This window comes from Uloborus diversus, chromosome 9 (assembly GCF_026930045.1).
Source record: "Uloborus diversus isolate 005 chromosome 9, Udiv.v.3.1, whole genome shotgun sequence".
In the NCBI taxonomy this organism is placed as follows: domain Eukaryota; kingdom Metazoa; phylum Arthropoda; class Arachnida; order Araneae; family Uloboridae; genus Uloborus; species Uloborus diversus.
This window is the reverse complement of record NC_072739.1, coordinates 73,247,566-73,266,785: the sequence shown is the minus strand read 5'-3', so window position 1 is coordinate 73,266,785 and position 19,220 is coordinate 73,247,566. Positions and strand designations below refer to the sequence as shown.

The 19,220-nt window shown below is 33.6% G+C and overlaps 1 protein-coding gene across 1 annotated transcript in view; it reads right to left on the bottom strand.

The window, feature by feature from the left end:
* LOC129229887 (glycine cleavage system H protein-like) overlaps window positions 1–18,071 on the bottom strand; it is a 28,684-nt gene extending 10,613 nt beyond the window's left edge. Inside the window, exons 1-2 of the mRNA XM_054864269.1 lie at window positions 17,852–18,071; window positions 11,476–11,555 (exon numbers count right to left, since the gene is read on the bottom strand). Of these exons, the coding sequence (XP_054720244.1) occupies window positions 11,476–11,555; window positions 17,852–17,969 (198 nt within the window). The 5' untranslated portion in view covers window positions 17,970–18,071. The remainder of the gene's footprint in view (window positions 1–11,475; window positions 11,556–17,851) is intronic.
* Window positions 18,072–19,220: the final 1,149 nt, after the last annotated feature.

Below are 19,220 nucleotides of genomic sequence, written 5' to 3'. Positions count from 1 at the left end.
TATACAAACATGAGACTGAAAACCACAGCACAGTTAAAAGCTTTATTCAGAAACATGTTCACCAATTTTTCACTTGTTTTACTCAACCTGTAGGATGAACCTGACAACGAGAGAGACAACAGAATTTATAAATTATCATTACTAAGTACTTTCCAACAGCTTTACTAGTCCTCATACAAAGGGGAATGTGGGGTAAAGTCAAATTGTGAAATATTTACTTGCTTTTAGTGCCACCTATCTAGTAATATTTTAACTATGTAGTAGCATGAGCAGTCTATTACAGTCAGGAAAAAAATACATCTGAAGATTAAAACATATGATAAATCAGGCATTTTTCAAAAACTGATATTCATATTGTAATTATTTTGTTGTAAGTCAAAAATTATTTTTGTTATGAAATGATAAAGTTCTTGTTATTAACATTTTAAATATTAAGACCTAATATTCAGTGAAGTATTTATTTAGTTAATATTACGCTTATTCGTCTTTTAAATATTTTGTTCAATTAGTCAAGTATATGCGGGGCAAAGTGAAATAGTTATTTACTCAGCCAATCATGTACTAAATCACTTAGGTACGTATTCAGTTATTGATCAATTCATTTACTTTCCTTCATTTATTAATTCATTCACTTTTTTACTCAATCTTTTATTTTTCTTCATACATGAATTAATTTAATAATACATTTATTTTTTCAGTATCCTTTCATTTGTTTATTCATTCATTCAACCTCTTACTTCCAATTAATTCATTTTTAAAAAGATCAGTTACCTTAACTATTATACTTAGCCCCATGTTTTCCTATAATAGCCAAAATCACTGATCTAGTAATGCTCTGACCTCACCAGCAATGATGTTATTTATAAACAAATTACTTTGCAATTGGTAATGTTAATTGAATTCTGTATATATTTTTATGAGAAAGTAGCCGAGATTCTCGATATATCTGTTTTCAACTGTTGCCATTTTTTTGGCACTAAAAAGAGTTAATGTACTTAGACTTGGCTGATTTTGGCAGAAAGGGACAACTGCCTAAAATTATGCAACCCAAAATTTCAATGATCAAATATCCGTAAACAGGCAGTTGCTTCACTTAAATGAAGAAGCAATTTTTCACCGTCAAACCTTAATGGGCGATTTTCTAGTTATATAAATAATAGCCTAAATATTTTAATGATCCAGTAACCTCTGGTATTCTCAACAGTAAAATTCGTTTTAGTATATGCTAGAAAATAAACAGTTTTACTTTATTTTTGAAAAGGGGACCAGAAACTTAAATTTAAACCTTAAAACTTAGAATAAAATCAAGGATTTATTTTATTCTAAAAAGCAATTAGTATTTGAATTACTAGCCATACTCAAGCACAATGTCTACTCTTCAGCATTCTCTCTTTCGAGATAAAAAAATGCACCTTGCAGCACTAATAAATGCACTAATTTTAAGATGCATTTCAATGTTATTTGAATTTTATGCATTGAAAAAACTAAGTTATTCCAGAAGCATAGGTGAGCCTGAATGGGCCACTCCATCATGGTTATGGATGGGCCAACAAAATATAATTTTTCTTCCTTTTTTTAATAATTTTCTCTTTAATATGAAACATAACTTGCTGTCTTAGATTTATATTACTGTCTTATTAGAATAGTTTCATAGTAATTTCTAAAATTTGTATATCTTAACCCTAAGAAATATTAGCTATTTATTAGAAACATAAGTGAAATTCTATAAATGATTAATAAACTTTCCAGTTATTGACCAAACCTACCAGTATTTCACCATTTGGATTTGATATGAGTGATTCCATCCAGTATTTAATAAATAGGTTAGAGTAGAATTGTGTGCTTTTGCTTAATTGATTTTATATGATTTTTTGAAAATGTCCTATTGTTTGCTTTTGTAGGCTGGTATATAGTTAAATAATACTTTTTTAAAAAAATTACTTGTCTATTTGAAAATTTAAATAATAATTCTTATTTATTATTAACACTTTGTCAATAGTATTGAATTTTGTCAAAAGGAATAAAAGATTTAATTATTAAAAAAATATATAAAATTTAAAAGTAATTGTACTGAAATTGATAAAAATTTTTGTTTGTATATTTTTATTTATTTTTGAGAATTTAAAAAAAAAAATAATTCCACATGTTGTCATTGAATTCATTTAGTGGCCCATTCATTACCTTCAATGGCCCATTCAGCCCCATGGGTGGGGATGAATGGGCCAAAATTCTATATTATTATTTTCTATTATCATTCATAGACATTTTCTAATCCAACTTTAATGACTTTTTTATGTAACCAAATAAGTAAAGTAACAAAAGAGCCAATTCTGAGCTAAGAAAAAGTATTAGAAAAAATAAAAACCAAAAATTGGCCCATTCATTACCACTCTCAACTACTTACGAATGTAAAACAAGTTAGATATTACGTTAAAAAAAACTGATAACACTGTAGTATTTTACATAGTACATAAGGCTTTTGTAATCCCCCCCTCCCCCAACTACCACAAAAAAAGTGCTTCACACTGATGTTGAATTTAGTGTACATTTTGCAGATAATACAAGGTTTCATTCTCCTGAAAACGTAACTTTTGAATGCAAAATTTTTCAATTTCAAAACCTTTAGCTTTCTTTTTTTTTTTTGTTCTTACATGAAAGTGTTACCTACTAGAAGCAATCATAAACAATGGCCCAGTTAAGTTCCAATTATTTTACTAATAAATTTTAAAAAAAATGCCTTGTCCATAGAAATTAAAAAAAAAAAAATTAATATTTAAAAATAGAGACCAATTTAATATCAAAGTAGTAATTTTGTTAATTGTGCAAACAATCAGATATTTTAATGATTAGTGGAAATATAATATCAAGCTCTCTTCTTAATTAGTAGTTTCAAATGTATGTTAAAAATAGTATTTAGTAAATTTTAGGATATACTACTGGCAATTTACAATTTTGGTAGAATGCTTATTATTGATGTATTTCTCCTCCATCATTTATTTTCACCTCGGAAATAATGACATTGATAAGGTTTGTCACGGATGCGAGGAATTTTCCATTAATATAGGCCTAATACATTTTTCAGGGTAAATTTTTTTTTTTTTGTTGCTGCAATTTGCACATATTATGTATATGAAAACATGTTCTCTTCTTTTTTTGCATTAATTTACATCCCTAAGATTGAAGTTCACAGAGGTGAGAAGTCAGAATAACCATGCTCAGTTTTTGAAGCAAAATCTATCTTTTTGTTTTTCGACAAAAATCTCACTTCAACTATGGCTGAAAATAAATAAGGGGGCCCTTGTATCATGGAAAATAAAATTTGATGTCATTACTGCCACATGTTAATGAGGAATGGCATTTTGTGTTTAGGTAACGGAGGTGAGAATTTATGGCGTGACATGGCGTCTTGTTCTACTAAAACGAACTGAAACACAATATTAAAAAATTATATGTACTTAAACAATTAGTATTTGAGACACTTGTGAAAGGATTAATTAATAAATAGTATATACTTTTAATTGAACAAGTTATTAAGCAACATAAACAGCCACACAAGGTGTGTGACATGCCACAGAGGTGAGAATTCACATGTTGTGAACCAAATTATTAAGTTTTATTTACATTTACAGAAAAATGAAAATAATACAGCGGACGCTAGTAAATTGAATCAGCGGTTAGTTGAATTAACCACTTTAATGAATCAAATTGTCAAAAACAGAATGAAGTCCAGCTTTATTGAATCAGCCGCTTTATAAAATCAAAACTGTTTAGAACAAACGTGATTCATATAAGTGGCGGGCACTGTAATAAAAGACTGGATGCTATATGTTCATTAAATAATATCGTCTGAATATTGCAGTTGCATGCAGTGGCGGATTGGTTGAAAAAATCGGCCCTGGCATTAGGAGATGTAGCGGCCCCATAGCTCTTATAGATATCAAATTTTATCTAACGATTGGGATATCACTTAAATATGAGGAAATTATTTTTAACAACTAAATATGTTTTATTCAAACAAAATTTAACACATATGAACACTTCTGTGCTTTAATGGTGAACAAATTGATACAGTATTAGCTAAACCTTATTTTGGGGGGAAATTGTGATTGTAATTGTTCATTTAAGTATTTTTATAATGCCCGGAACTTGAGTGATTGGCTAGTATGTCCTTTTCTCCAGTCATAACAAGTAACTTAATTGCCCTGTTAATTACTGGGCCCTGTCATAAACATCCCCCTTTTTATACTACCATATCCAGGGCCACGCCAGGCCTGATTGGCGCCGTAGTGCAAATGTCTTTTGAGCACCTGTATGCACTGGCGTTAAAGCAAAATATAGTTAACTCCTGCAGTCAGGTTTTGTGGATAAATGTAATATGAAAAAAAATACTTTTGGCATTTAATTTATTAAAAGAAAAACAATTTGTAAATTTTCAATTTCGGAGCACAGTGTATGTTTTTACTGCACATCTCAAAGTTATTCGAGTATGGGCGGTTGTAAGGGAGAGACAATTGAAATTACTTTTGGAATCTGACTTTTTCTCTTGGAAACCGTGCATTGATCTGCCGTTAAAAAAGAGATTGACAGTTTCAGTTAATCAAAACTTTTTACCCCAACAATTTAAAAAAAGTCTTGGAATATGATTGAAATAATTATTGCTTGCAGCTTAAATTTCTAATATTTGATATACTGTCCTGAAAGCAAGATGTCTATTTCTGGACTTCATATTGATCAATATTTAAATTGTTTCTGAAGAAAATGTTTCAAAATATAGAGAATTGTGAAAAACCTACTTTACTGAGCAGTGTTAACACTGCTTTAAATATCTATCTAATTGATAAATAACTATTCAAAGTGTTATGTCTGTCAAAACATGACAACAGAGTATTGAATAGATTTCAAAATTGAAGTAGACATTATTCCCCTTAAAGCCTTAAAATCTGAAATTAAAATCACATTTCCGGTAAAATCAAAAATTCTAAAATACAGAACAATTACAAAAATCATTGAATTTAAGATCCAAAACAAATACATAGTCTCTCAAAAGTTTTTTTTTCTTTTCAATTTAATGCGAAAAAATTAACGAGATAAAAGAGGGGTGGGGAGGGGAATCGAGTAATAATGGACAACTCGTTAGTTTTTGGAACTAAAAAATTAACCTAAAACATTGTTTACAATACATAAATATTACGCACTTCTAAGTAATATGCAAATGTGCTGACCGTTTTTTTTAAATTTATTTTTTTTTTTATGTATGATAACATGAAACAGTGGAATTACAATGAATGAAAAATCACAAGAAGACTATGATTGCACCAATTATAATACAAGATATTCAGCGCAAGAACCAAAATGGGGATAAGCAAATTCATGCTCCTTGTATGCTCAACCTCGTGTAATATAGACATACCGAAATAGCATTCGCGGCTCCACATTAGGAAGGAAAATGGGCCGTGGTAGCCCGATCGGTAGAGTGTCGGATTCAGGGCCGGAGGGTCCCGAGTTCGAACCTCGATGGTCGAAGACCCACCGTCGTCATTAAATGGGGACTGGGCGACGTTAAATATGCTCGTGGTCTCAATGTCCTCCAAGTGAAACGATACCTCTGGGGGTGCTAGCACCAGGTAGCTATTAGCTCCTGGACTAGTTCTAAATTCTCATTAAGTGTTCGATCCGATGATGGTGCTGCCATCTATCGGTATATAAAATAATGGAGGCAAGGCACTTAGTATGCAGTCCTCGACATAAATACAGTTGTAGTCAGTTGTGACTCTGAATAGGATAGGAAGAAAATGCTAATGTATGCATTAATTAAGTCGCTTGTTTTCAGTGTAAAAGACAGCGCTTTTGAATAGCATATTTAGTCACAAGTCAATAATTTTTCCTTTCAGATTCTCTGCAAGTCGTATTAATTGTTTCAATTAACACTAAGCAGTATAATTTCACTTTTCACTCCAGAGTCCCGTACCTGCCACTATTTGTGGCTTAACCAGTTGAATGGGACCCTGAAGACAGCTCTGATATTTTGATCCAGACCAGAAACGAGCATTCCCTTGTCCAGCACCCCCAGAGGTATTGTTTCACTTGGAGGACTTTGCGACCACAAGAACATTTAACGTCCCCCAGTCACCATTAATGAAGACGGTGGACAGTGGGGACCGAACTCACAAGTCCGACGATCGGACGCTTTATCGCCAGTATAACTTTACTGTCTGTATAAAAGATAATGAAGAATTCCATTTTACTTTTGGTTTAGAGTTTATTTTTCCTCCATTTGAAGCATTTTTGATCGGTAGAGCTCGGCGCCTTTTTGGTTCTGGCGCCACCGTGCATCGCACGACCTTGCACATAGGGACGACACGACCCTGACCATATCCTGACGACCCCCAGACTCGATGCGAGGTCAAAAACCTGGTGGGAGGGGGTCGGGTACGAGTTTGGCAGACCCTTAATATTTTTTCAAACGCATGTATCAATACAAAGAGAGAAAGAGAGAGACCGATAGAGAGAGTGGACTTAGCTTTTCCGACTTCTGGGAGTCATTAAAGTATTAACAATATAAACTTAATGGAAAGATTAACATTGAGTCTGAAATAGGGGGGTCCCCCTCCCCGGAAAATTTTCGAAATTGTAGTCTTAAAAACTCAATTTTAGACAATATTTGGTGATGTTACGGGAACGTAGTTTCAGGTGTTCTCCTGCTCCAATTTTTCAGAAGTGGAAATCCAAAAACAGAATTTTAAATTATTTTCGAGTATATGGTATGACGAGTGGTTCCGAGGGCTCTCCTCTGAAATTTTTAAAAATATATTAGCTCTAAAAAACGCAGTTTTAGAAGATCTTTGGTGATTTTAAGTCGAGATAGATTCCAAGGCCATTCACCAGAAAATTTTCTCATAAAAGAATTTTTTAGTTAAGACTAGGACACCGGCAGTTACTTGAAAATTACGTTCCGAAAACGAAATTTTTGCTGACCTTCAGTGATGTTAGGAAAAGGAGTTTTCAGGAGGCTCACCCTGGAAAATTTTCGAAATTGAAGCACTAAAAACGAGATTTAAAACGTTCTTCATTGATGATGCCGAGAGAGAGGAGGGGACGGGGCACTTTCCCAGAAAGTTTTTGACACTGTTAATTTAAAAACAGTTTTAGACCATCTTTGGGAATGTTAAAAAAATGGGAGAGGTTCGAGTACTTTCCTCCAGCAAATTTTTGAAACTGGGTGCTCCTCAATGGTATTTTAAGATTGTATATTTTTAAATAATTTTACGGAAAAAATATTGTGTTACTTTAATTCCAATTGTTATAAACAGGGTCGCCGAGAGCAAAAACGGATCCGGGAAAAAAATGACAAAGGTCAATTTTTTCACAAACCTCCTTCGGTTGCATTTTACAGCAATTGTGAATTGTCATTTATAAATAAAAGCGTCAAAGAGACCAAATGTATTTTAACGTTTTACGACCGCTAAAGTTTCCTTTTTTTTATTTTAATTTATTAATTTATTTTTTATTATACCCCTAAAAATATATTGGCAGCCCCAGAGCCCGACTAACTAAAAGTAAGGCCCTAGGCCCACATTAGTTTGGAGGTCCCCCGAAAATAATGCAGTGTTTGATTTACATTTTTAAAGCACAAATGCACTTTTGGAGGCCTCTTTGTCTATTCACACAACTATGTATAAATCACTTATGTGCATTTATGAATCCCCTTTGGGCCCCCTCATAATCGTGGCCAAGTAAATTCGTTACTGACAGAATGATTAAAAATTCCCCCTTAAAGAAGTTTTTTTTCCAATTAATAAGTCATAATTTTTTATTTTTTTTAAAAATACGTGTATTTTTCATATCGTGTCAATGCTATGCATAATTCTTTAAAAAATGTGTTCTTTAAAAAATATGTCTTTAAAAAAATGTCCTTAGGAACATGGGGCCCAGGCCTAGTCAGCCTGTGTGGTAATCAGGCCCTGGGCAGCCCCGTTTCAGAAATTCCCCCTCCCCCCTCTTGTGGTGACGGCCCTACCTCCCTCCACCCGTAAGCTCTTTCTCATGCGTAAGGAGGAGCTGAGGCTGTGTTTTGCGAATTTGCGTTATTCTAAACACATGCGCGCAAAATTTACATTTTGCTGTTAGTAGACAAGCCCGAATGCTGTTAGTTGATCGGCCCCAAGCATGACCGGCCCACCGGGCAAATGCCCGGTTGCCCGCCGGCTGTATCCGCCACTGGTTGCATGGGGGAAAAAAAGGCAGGGTTGCCTAAAAAAGTTGGCCTGGCCCCCCATTAAACTATGCTCTGCTATTGAATCAGCATTTTTTAAAATGAAATTAAATAAGTTTGTTTGCAAAAGCTAAATTACTTCCTTCCATACCAGGAAGTATAAGGTACAAGGCTGTAATTGCAAATCCCCAAACTGAAACTATATTTGCCTTTAGAAGCTATTACTGTTGCTCATCTTGTTGGCAAGAAATATGCATTGAGTGCCTCATGAAGCCAGGAGAATAAAAAAAGAGGCTGTTTTACTTATCTTTTGTGATAAATAAGCACTAGCCCATTTTGCGCCTTTTCATGTAATTAAGCAGACTTGAGGGAGTTCAAAGTTAGAAAAAATCGACTAATGATACTTAAAGCTGCAGCTTTTTTTTTTTTACATCCATCGTATTTACATTTTAGTTGCTCTTAAGCTGAAATAGTAGGAGTTTTTTTTTTATTTTACAAAATAGTCATTTTTGTCTTAGTTTAGTCAAAAATAGTCGTCACAGTCGCCAACTCTTCAAAATACAGTCAATTTGCGATATCTTGGAGTTCGATAACTTGAATCCCTTGGTCTTTAATTCCATGCTAATTATTTTCAATATCTTGAATTTAACTTCCTTTAACTCGAAGTTTCTATAAAGATAACTTGAAATTTATTTTAAAGGAATGAAAAATAAAAGAAAGAAAAAAGTAATTCTATGAGAGAAAAATTCCTCACCTTCGAAAATCTTATAACATTGAAAGGAATCCAACAATGAAAAAGAAAGATATTGCACCGAACTATGGAATACCTCCAAATTCCTCTCTGTCAACAATATTAAAAGAATCTTCAAAAAACGGTATTAATCTACGAATCCGAATTTCAAACGAATGGAGATGTGCACCTTTCCTGATGTAGAATCAGCTGTATTCAATTAGTTCCAGCAGTATTGAAGTCAAGACCATGCCATTCCTATAAGTGGGTCTTTGCTGCCTGAGAAAGCAACAAATTTTACTATATTACTGAACATAAAAAATATTTCCAAGTTGGTGCTGGATGGCTGGAGAAGTTCAAGACCAAACACAACTTCACCTTCAGAACTCTTCGTGGAAAAACTGCATATTGCTATTAAAAACTTTTAAGTTCCGTAATTTTGTCTGTTATATGTACAGATTAATTAAAATATTTGATGGTTTTTAATATTAAAATGTCAAAAACTGAAACAAGCAGTAAGTCGAACTTCCGATAAGTCTAAGTTTATCGTCGATCCCTTTTAGATTCAAGTTATCGCGAATTGACTGTAGTTTGCTTTTTTAGTAGCCAGTGGCAGCCCTGCACTGGCCAAAAGAATTTCACTGGGAATGACAATGGGCACTCATGGGGGGGGGGCAGTGGGGGCTCAAGCACACCCCTTTACAGAAATTAGAATTTCCTTGCTTTTAGTATTTTTTTCTTTGCAAAATGTAGAAAATATTTCTTCTCTAGCCATTAATGAATAAATCATTGAAAATGTTAACTCTAATCTGTACTGAAATCGGTTTCCATAGGTAAAATATCCTGTTAAATCACTTAGAAAACTTCTGAACTCCCCTCCCTTAAAATTTTTGCATATATGTGCTGATGAGAATGAGTTCGAAGCTAGTTCCTTTTTTTTTACTGATGTTTGCCTTTCAGGCAAATTGATTGAGCTTTGAAATGATGAAAGAACTGGTTTTACAAACTAAATTTTGTGTCTCAAAGCTGACCCAATTTGGGTCCGAATCGACCCGAGTTAGTACTTATAATGAAAAAGTACCGAATTACTATATAAGCTACAAAACATTTGGATCTAATGTAATGTACCCCACCCTTGGCGGCTTTTTTCTGTTGGCGCCAAGAAAGTGTCACCAAGAAAACTACGTGTGACGACATATGTCGTACATCATTCTTAGCGATGCTTTTTTAACAGGAAAAATTCAGATAAAAAAACATGATCAAAGCACTTCAGAACACAGTATATATAAAAACATAAAACCACAACAAAAAACTTCGCGAATGTATGCTTCAGAAATACCAGAAACTAGAAAGCTTTTGTACACAAAGAACAATTGCTAGAAAGTATTTAAAATGCTTAAATTAACAAATTACTATAACAGCTTACCAATGAAATATGTACCAATAGAAATAAAAGCTATTTTCCAACATGCATTTCATCGAACAAAAACTTTTCTTATACTCTTTTTTTAGAGTATAAGCAATTCGAATTGAGATACTTAAAGCGGAGAACATTCCCAAAATCAATAACTATTTCAGCCAAAAAATAAAGCTTAGTTACTCAAACTTTGATGTATGAAAAGTAGAAATTTCTCAACAGAACATCCCAAACATAAATACAAAAATGCCATACATTAATTTGCTATCTAGACATGCTTTCACAAAATACCTATTATATTTTACATAAAATATCACCTTCATAATTTTATAAAATGCTAGAGTCAACTTATTTTCAGAAATTCAGTACCTAAAGGAGGCACGTTTATAGAATATGTCTAAATAATTCGTGACATCGATAAGAATTAACTTTTAGAATAAAATAACCGTACTATTTTTATAAAATTGATTTACATACAGCAAAAATAAAGTTAAAAACTACAAGAAACCCTTAAGATTTTGTAAAAACAAAGAATTTTGGAAGTGAGAGTTTTTTTTTAATTAAAAAAAAAAACTTGCCTTTTTATGGTATAAGTCCTCACTCAGTCTAAAACAAAACAACATATGACAATGGCACTTTACAGATACACACCAAGTTGGAGTTTACGGTTAATTAACGTTCAAGTTTGAAGAAACTGGCATTTTCTAACATTTATTCATCAAAACACAATTACTGAATTTAAACTAACACAAAATAAGCTTTCATGTAAGGTATATTGCACGAAAAAACACGAATCTCTCCTGCATGAAACCGATAACAAGTTTGAACAGATCTAAGATTGCCTTCGGGTTGCCAAACACAGGTTAGTTTCGCCAGCGATGCCATGCTTAAAAAATTATCGCCTCATTGGCCAGAAAAATATTTCAATTTTGTCCAAAAATCCGGGTATCGCCAAATGGGGGGGGGGCATATCACATCTGTATCAAACATTTATATTACAACAAAAGGGGGAAGTGGTTAAGACAAATTGGGAATGATTTTTCATTAGCAAACAGAAATCCTTAAGACAAGAAAATAAGTTAGAAAAAAAATGCACAAATGAAGAATTCGACTTACCTGAGCAAATTGTGAGACACCAACAGTTCCTGTACTGCCTTCAACAACCAACCACTCATGTCGTTCAGAGAACTTACGAGCTAAACAAAATTAAAAAAGAAAAATATTAATTTGAATTCTGAAATTTTGAATTCAAATTATGTTTTTCGCAATCACAAGTTGTGACAGGACCCTACTCATTGGAGTTGTTTCTAGAAACGGCTCCTGTCCACCCAAGCCTGCCCCTCCTCTGGGGCAGTTATGTGTGTATACTTGTGCATGTGTAGGCTTGTGTGTATGTGTAGACCTGAGTGAATGTATGTCGCTGTGTATGTGTGTAAAGGTGTGTGTGACTGCGTATGTGAGTGTATGTGTACATCTGTGCGTCTGTGTAGAACATGAACGCTACTGATTAGGATAAGCAGCTACTTGAGGAGCCACGCCTGCCGAGGTTGGTGGGGTTGAAAAAGGAACTGGAACATCAAGGAATGGCAAGTGAAAACAATTAGCAATAGGGTCATTTCCAATTATTTTTTTTTCTGAAAGAGCATATTTAAAAACATAGAATCTGACCATTTTTTAAATAATTTGACTAGTTTAATATTTTTTAAAAATTACTTTAATCAGAGCGCTTTTATTGTTTCTGCTTCTACCGATGACATCACAAATGATGAAATGCCATTCACAAATCACAAGATTTAATTTGCATCTTTACTCACAAGTACTGGCAACAATATAGTTGATAGCACAAGCGTAGAGCACAATATTTAATTCAGTTCTTGATTATCAGAACATGGAAATGCAGTAGAAAGAAGCGCCAAAGTGCATCATTTGTGACGTCATCAAGGCCTTGTTTGAAAAATCAGACATTTTAAAAGATTAATTACAAAATAACTGTTGGAAAAATGAAAGTATTTTCTGGGTACATGTTACTTTTTTTTTGGTTATTCTATCAATTTCAGTGACTAAAAATAATACTTTTAACTGAAGGAAACAACCTCATTGTGATTGCTCAAAAAAAAAAAAGTTAGGTACAGAATGATAAATTTATACAATTATATTTTTAGTGAAACATTTATATACAAATAAGAATTTAAAAAATGGAAATCTACATTTATTTGATGATTATAGTTTGTTAAGCATTTTCACTAAAAGTTGTTACAATTGTAATAAATTTGTAAAGCATCCTAGGTAATTCCTGATCAAAAATTTTAAATATCATAATGAATAAAAATAAATAAATCTTTTTAACACTTCCTCCTGTTGCATTCAGATTTTGTTCCAAATTTTAAGTACTGTCGACCAGGGGTGCCCACCTCCAAGTTTAATAGCGCATCTCCCCCCCCCCCCCCCGGTCCATTTTTCTCTAACCTTTTTTTCTTTTTTTAGCACTCTTTTCTATTTTATATTTGTTTATTTTTTTAATTAATTTATTTTTAATTATTAGAAAAGCTCTGTACTATGCCTATAACATACACACACATACAAACTAAATAAATAAATGAAATAAAATTTTAACAAAATAAAATAAAAAATTTAAATTAAAAATAAATCAATTAATAAAAGCATTTAAAAATCCCCCCCTCCCCCAAATTTTGGTGGCTCAACTTGCGACATAATCCACTCTGTGAGCACCCCTGCTGTCGACTGTCCATCAGCGAAACTTAAGGATTTCTCTTTGAAAGAGAACTAATTTTGAATTTGTGCGCATTGCAATAACACTAACTATTACACACACGGTTTTTATTTTGTCCTAAGAGAAGATCCATGGCGCATGTGGACTCTTACAAAAATGTTTTCGAAGACAAACCAAAAGAAGGATAACACCGACTCCTTCAGTTTTTATAGGTATTCAGCAATTTTCATTCTTTCTGATGTTAATTCTTTTCCAATCTACCGTTTGATCCATTTTCCATGGCATATAAAGGACTTGCAGAATGTCTAATTAATTTAAATTTTAACTTTGAAGTAAGCTAGACAAAATTCAAGGGCTTGGCGCAGAAATGTGACAAGCCACAAAGAGTGATTTTTTGATCAGAAGTTTTTTTTTCTCTTAACTAAAATTGAAATAAATATGACAATGGGTTAATGTCATTTGAAGAGAAACATACCTGGTTTTAGTATTGCAGGATATAGAATGTATAATACCTTTGAAAAATTCTACGAATGCTTTTTTATAAATTGGAAGTGGTCTACTGAAAAATTCACACTGTGTGGCATATCTTATTCTTGCTCCAAGACCTTCAATTCTTCATTCGTCAAATTATATCTACCAGATCATGACATTTTTGACATAAGCACAGGAATAAAATAACAAAAACTAGTGTTCTTGAACAGCGGTGGAATTATGACGCAGCAAGTCCTAATGCCATTCCAAGAGGTCCCCCCCAAAAAATATGTAAGAATTCATATGATAAAAGTTTGACACAGTTCTGTGATAAACGAAGAGCCTCTAAAAATGCATTGCGATGAGCTTTGCATTTGCTGTAAATCTGAACTTTACATTATTATTGAAATAGTGGATAATCCTATAGCAAGAAGGACAGATCTTATCTACTTGAGATCTCACCTACATTGACTTACTTGAAATACAATAAAATTCTATCTTATGCATCTTTAATGGGAGTAATGTAAAACAAGGTATATGAATAAAAATAATATAATGATATACCTGCAAGGAAAAGCCTTAGCAGCAAAAGACTTTGAAAATGAAATATTTAAATATTACTGTTCATATTCCTAATCCGAGACTTTTAGCGCCAATTTGCGCATTCGTCAGGTCTGCTGTGATTTTATCAAAATAAAGAGGGAAACCCGGAAGTAAAAGGTTCAAAATTAACGTGTTCAAAGACAGCAAGTGCGAGTGGTAAGTGCCCATCCTCAACCTATCACCCTTTTTTGAAATGGAATCTGTCCTGAGTGGTAGTCTTTGCTTTCGAAAACGGACAGTAAAACCAGTATATATCAATAACTCCTCTAAAATAATCTTTGCCTTTCCACAGTGGCGTAGCCACACTTTCTGCCGCCCGGGGCGGTTCCTCAATTTGCCGCCCTTTATGATGGGAACTAGTTGACACATTAAACAGTCAAAATTATTTGGGTAAGATTTTAATAAACAGGAAAATGTACTAATTTTTTCCCTTCTTATTTTTCTTACAGAAGAAAAACAAAAAGGAAGTCCCACCGAAAAATTCCATAAGTTAAGTCAAAATTCACGCCTTTTTAAAAGATGCTTGGCTCTCCCTCCAGATTTATTTATTTTTTGTTTTCAAAATTAAAATTAGTTTTATGCATTATTTGATGACGTTAGGGGGTCGGAACTTCAAGGAAATTTTCCAAAACTGAAGTGTTAAAAAAGTAATTTTAAGCTATCTTTGGATACGTGAAGATATTGCGGAAGGTACGGGGGCGCTGTCCGGAAAGCTTTCAACCGAACTGAATAACACGTAAATGTAGATTGTGTCTAGTGGTGTAAAGGCCTCCCCTAACTCTAACAAAGACTGGATTTTCCTCCTGAAATATTTTCAAACTTGAAATCAATTTTACTCCATCTTTGATAACGTCAAAGAGAATAGGGAATTTTTCGATGCCAGAGTATCAAAAACACAATTGTAGGCTATATTTGACGGCATAAGTTTCCAAAAAGTTTTTGAAGTCAGATGGTTTTTCCGTCTCCCCTAGAAACGTTTTGAAAATGACATCCTAAAGACGCGAATTCAGCCGTTGTTTGACGGACAAAGTTATGAGAGAGATTTCTGGGGGAGATTTACCACCCAAAATCTTTTTCGAAACTGTTGCTCATTTTAAGCTCTTCACTTATACTGATAAAAAAAAGGATTTTCGGTCTTCCCTCAGAAATTTCTGAAAACGAAATTTGGAGCCAACTGTATGACGTTAAGTGATTTCGTACACAGCTGGGGCCCCTACCCTAGAATTTTTCTTGAAGTTTAAGTTTAAAAAACCCAACTTTAAGCTTTTTTTTTTGAGACATTGGATGAGATGGGGATTTTAAAGTTCGAAGTTGGTATCCTAAATACACTTTAGACTATCTTTAATCATTATACAGGAAGGTACAGAGCTTGATCACCCTCAGGAAATTGTTGGTATTGAAGTTATAAAAACTCATCTGGATTTGTCAACATTAGGTGAACCGCTCAAGCACGGATCCGAAAGAGAGTTATAACTCCCTTTAGAAACCAAATTGACCCTAAATTTGCGTTTTTAAAACATTAAATTAGGAAAATTTCTCCGACCTTAATGCTTTTGCCTACTGTCACAAAGCTTAAAATGCATTTTCAGGATTTTAATTTCGAAAAATTTCCGGAGGAGAGCTAATTATCATCCCTTCTTCCCTTAATTTGGCCAAACAGAGCGTAAAAAATGGTTTTGGAGGTTGTATTTTTACTCCCTCCCCCTCATTTCACTGTCTAAAGTGTGTCAAACATAGCTTCAAAATATGTTTTAAGGATGGAGAATTTTGATCCACCGAAGAAAGCTTAAAATTGCACATTGTTAAACCCTCAATAAATGTCGTATTTTTCGGAAAGAGCAACCGAATCTTCCTATGCCTTAACGTCAACAAACAGCCCAAAAGTGCAGTTTTAGGCCTTGAGTCTCGAAACATTTCCAAGGGATAACGCCCACACCATTCAGGGTACGAGCAAGACTCTCCCCCAAATTTGGAAGATCTCCCTCAGTCTGTAGCTTCACCCAAAGGAAAAGAAAAAACAAACAATAGTGCTGAGATGTCCACAAGAAAAACACATGTTTTGTATTAGAGTAATTTTATTATCACAGTCGTACTAAAACCTTACAATTAGAAGACCTTTTTTTTCCTTTTTGCCTCGAGTAATAGAACAAAAACAATATTTCCTTATGGGGAAATGCGTGAAATTCTTTCGCATCAAAAGTGTGAAATGCTGCCCCCCCAAAAAGTGCCGCCCGGGGCGGACCGCCCCTTCCTAGCTACGCCACTGCCTTTCCATTAGAGAAGCTAATAGGGAATTTTCTAGGGCAGTCAGCTTTTAGTAAAACCAAAAACAGTAAGCCAGCTCTTTTTTTTTTAAACCACTGAAGAAAAGACCAGTATCTTCAGAAAAAGCCCGTCTTTAATGGCCTTTTAAAAATTTATATGCATAACAATTTACATTAAGACATACACATTTTCATGAATATATGAAAAGGTTTTGTTCTTCCAATGATGATTGTTTTACTGCAGGGATTTTCCTGAAATTAAAATCACTGGAAAATCCCTATCTTGGGCAATTTTGTTGTTTCGATGAAAATTCAGGATATGTTTACTTCATTAGAGTTTGGGAGAAGGCATAAAAACTAAGGAGTCTCCCATACAAAGTGGCACAGTTTGTAAGCAATACTACACTCCTTTTACAGCAAGGTTGGGCAAGACTAAATTATTCTTGAATATTTCCGAAGCAGAACATTTTTCAACTAAGATTTCAAAAAAATAAGGTGCTAGTAATGCCTAACTTGTCCAATGTATACATCTGAATTTCAAATTCTTGATAGTGTATGATCAGAAATCAACAGAAAGAAGTTGACAAAAAAATTAAGTGCAACAAGACTCCTGAAAGAACAAGCTGCCTCACGTAATTTTTTGAAAAAAGTCATCCAGGATTTGTTGGTCTCTGTATATGACAAACTTTTACAACACACTAAATTATATCCAGGGTGAGGGAAAGGATTCAACTTTCTGCCTCAGGTGTGAAATTGTTTAGAAAAATATTCACAGTAAAAACTTCATTTGAAAAAGTTTCTATTGCCATCCACTGTGAACAGTAGTCTTTCTAGAGGAGGTTGGGGGGGGGGGGGCAACAAATAAGTTATTTTGCACAGAAATGATTAAATAGTTAAATAATAATTTAATTGCATTCCTAATATCAAAATAATTTTCCCTTTAATGAAAGATAAAAAAAAAAAAGTTTTAAGAGCTTTTTAAAAAAAGTCATTTTTTTTCTAATAAAAGTCTGACTTTTCTTACTGGCTTGCACCAAAAACTGGTCGTCCGGCCTTTTTTGGTGTGGTTAAAATTAGAGTCCTGATAACGGCCAAAATTCCTAAAAAGCCAAGATAAATAACATGCAATTTTAAAAAGTAAAAGACACCATATTTTCAACCTCAATTAAAAATACCGATAGTTTAGTTTCTGCTACATGAATTCGTACAAAAATGTTCTTAATTTCAAGGTACATGCAACAATGCTTTAAGTACTAAGGATTTCGAAATAGACTATTGACGACGAAGTAAAAGGCATTTATTAGTACAAGCATTTTAACTGACTAGGCGAAAAAGCGCAAATGGTTCATTCAGCGTCAAGTATCAGTATAATACAAAAGCATAAGACACAAGAATAAAATGCATTGAGTTAATGTTAACCTACTATTATACACAGTAGTGCATTGGGAGAAACTTCTTCCCAAAGTCAGACAGCTTGTATTAAATATTTTCTTGCACTGAAGATAAACATTTTTGGTGATGAGCCTCGTTGCTACGGCCATTCTTGAAGAGTTCTCAAACTCAACAAGAAAGACTTCAAAACGGCATAACTAGATAAAATTATCTTCTTCAAACAAACCACTCACCTTCACGTAAATACAATTGATTACGAGGAGCTTTCGTCTACGGCTCCTCCTCTTCATTCTGTCATGGAGCAAGAATCGTAAGGAGTGACACCAGAGAGACCACTCCGTTTAACGGTCGAGTTCGAATAGGATAACATGTTTATTTATTTGCAGTTGAGGACGAGCTATCTCGTCCAAGATGGATGCCATTCATATGGTTGAGGACGAGATACCTCGTCCGAGCTAAACTGGTCTTATTTGGTAGAAGACGAGCGCCTGGATTTTTCAGAAATGTTTTCTCTGGAACACCATCGTCCCCCCCCCCCCCCCGAAGTATTGTTTGCTGCCGCTGTTGCTTCAAAAAGCTACGTTTGAGTAAATTCGGAACTCCAGCGCTCGAATACGCTACCTTGCGGTGATTTACAAAACTGCAAATGAAGCGTTCCACGTGTGTCTGTTGACGTAAACACAGGCAGTTTGTTCTGAGTATTTATTAACGCAATCGATGTGTCTTAGTTTGCTTTCAGCTACAGAAATTAATTCGTCCCTTAGTAGTATTCTCGAGCTTCTCAAAATAATGTTAGTTTTCATTATTTCCTTAATAATTGGTAAAAGCGAAAATACTGGATTAACAAACTTGGATAACGTTATACAAGGTAAAATTTTTTATTGTTTTGTATGAATTTGTAAGAATATGGGGTTTTTTTTAATCTTAAATTAATTAAACTTACCATATTTTACAGCAGCATTTAGTTGGAATGGACAGTATGCAAAATATTTTCTTGAATATATTATCATAGAACAAAATGAAAAATGTTTACCCGAGAAAGAATTTACTTTATTCCTTTTATTCTCAGCTGAAAGATATCGCCAAATTTGTTTAGGGTTATAGTTTTGGTATTGTGCGAGCAAAGTAGCCTTGGCGAGATTTCGCGTTTTTAGTTAAACCATTTTCAATTTTTATCATGAGTGGAATAAAATGGTAGTAAGATTACAGAATTCGATAAGTAAAAAGAAATAATTGTCCATCAACTGAAAAGAAAACTACCACCATATATCCGTGAGAATTTTGTTGATGATTTGCATAACATGACACAATTAAATCGTAACTCAGAAATTAGAAAAATCGAAACAGAAATTTTTTAAATTAACCGATTCGGGAATTCAAGAGAAATAACTCAGCTACAA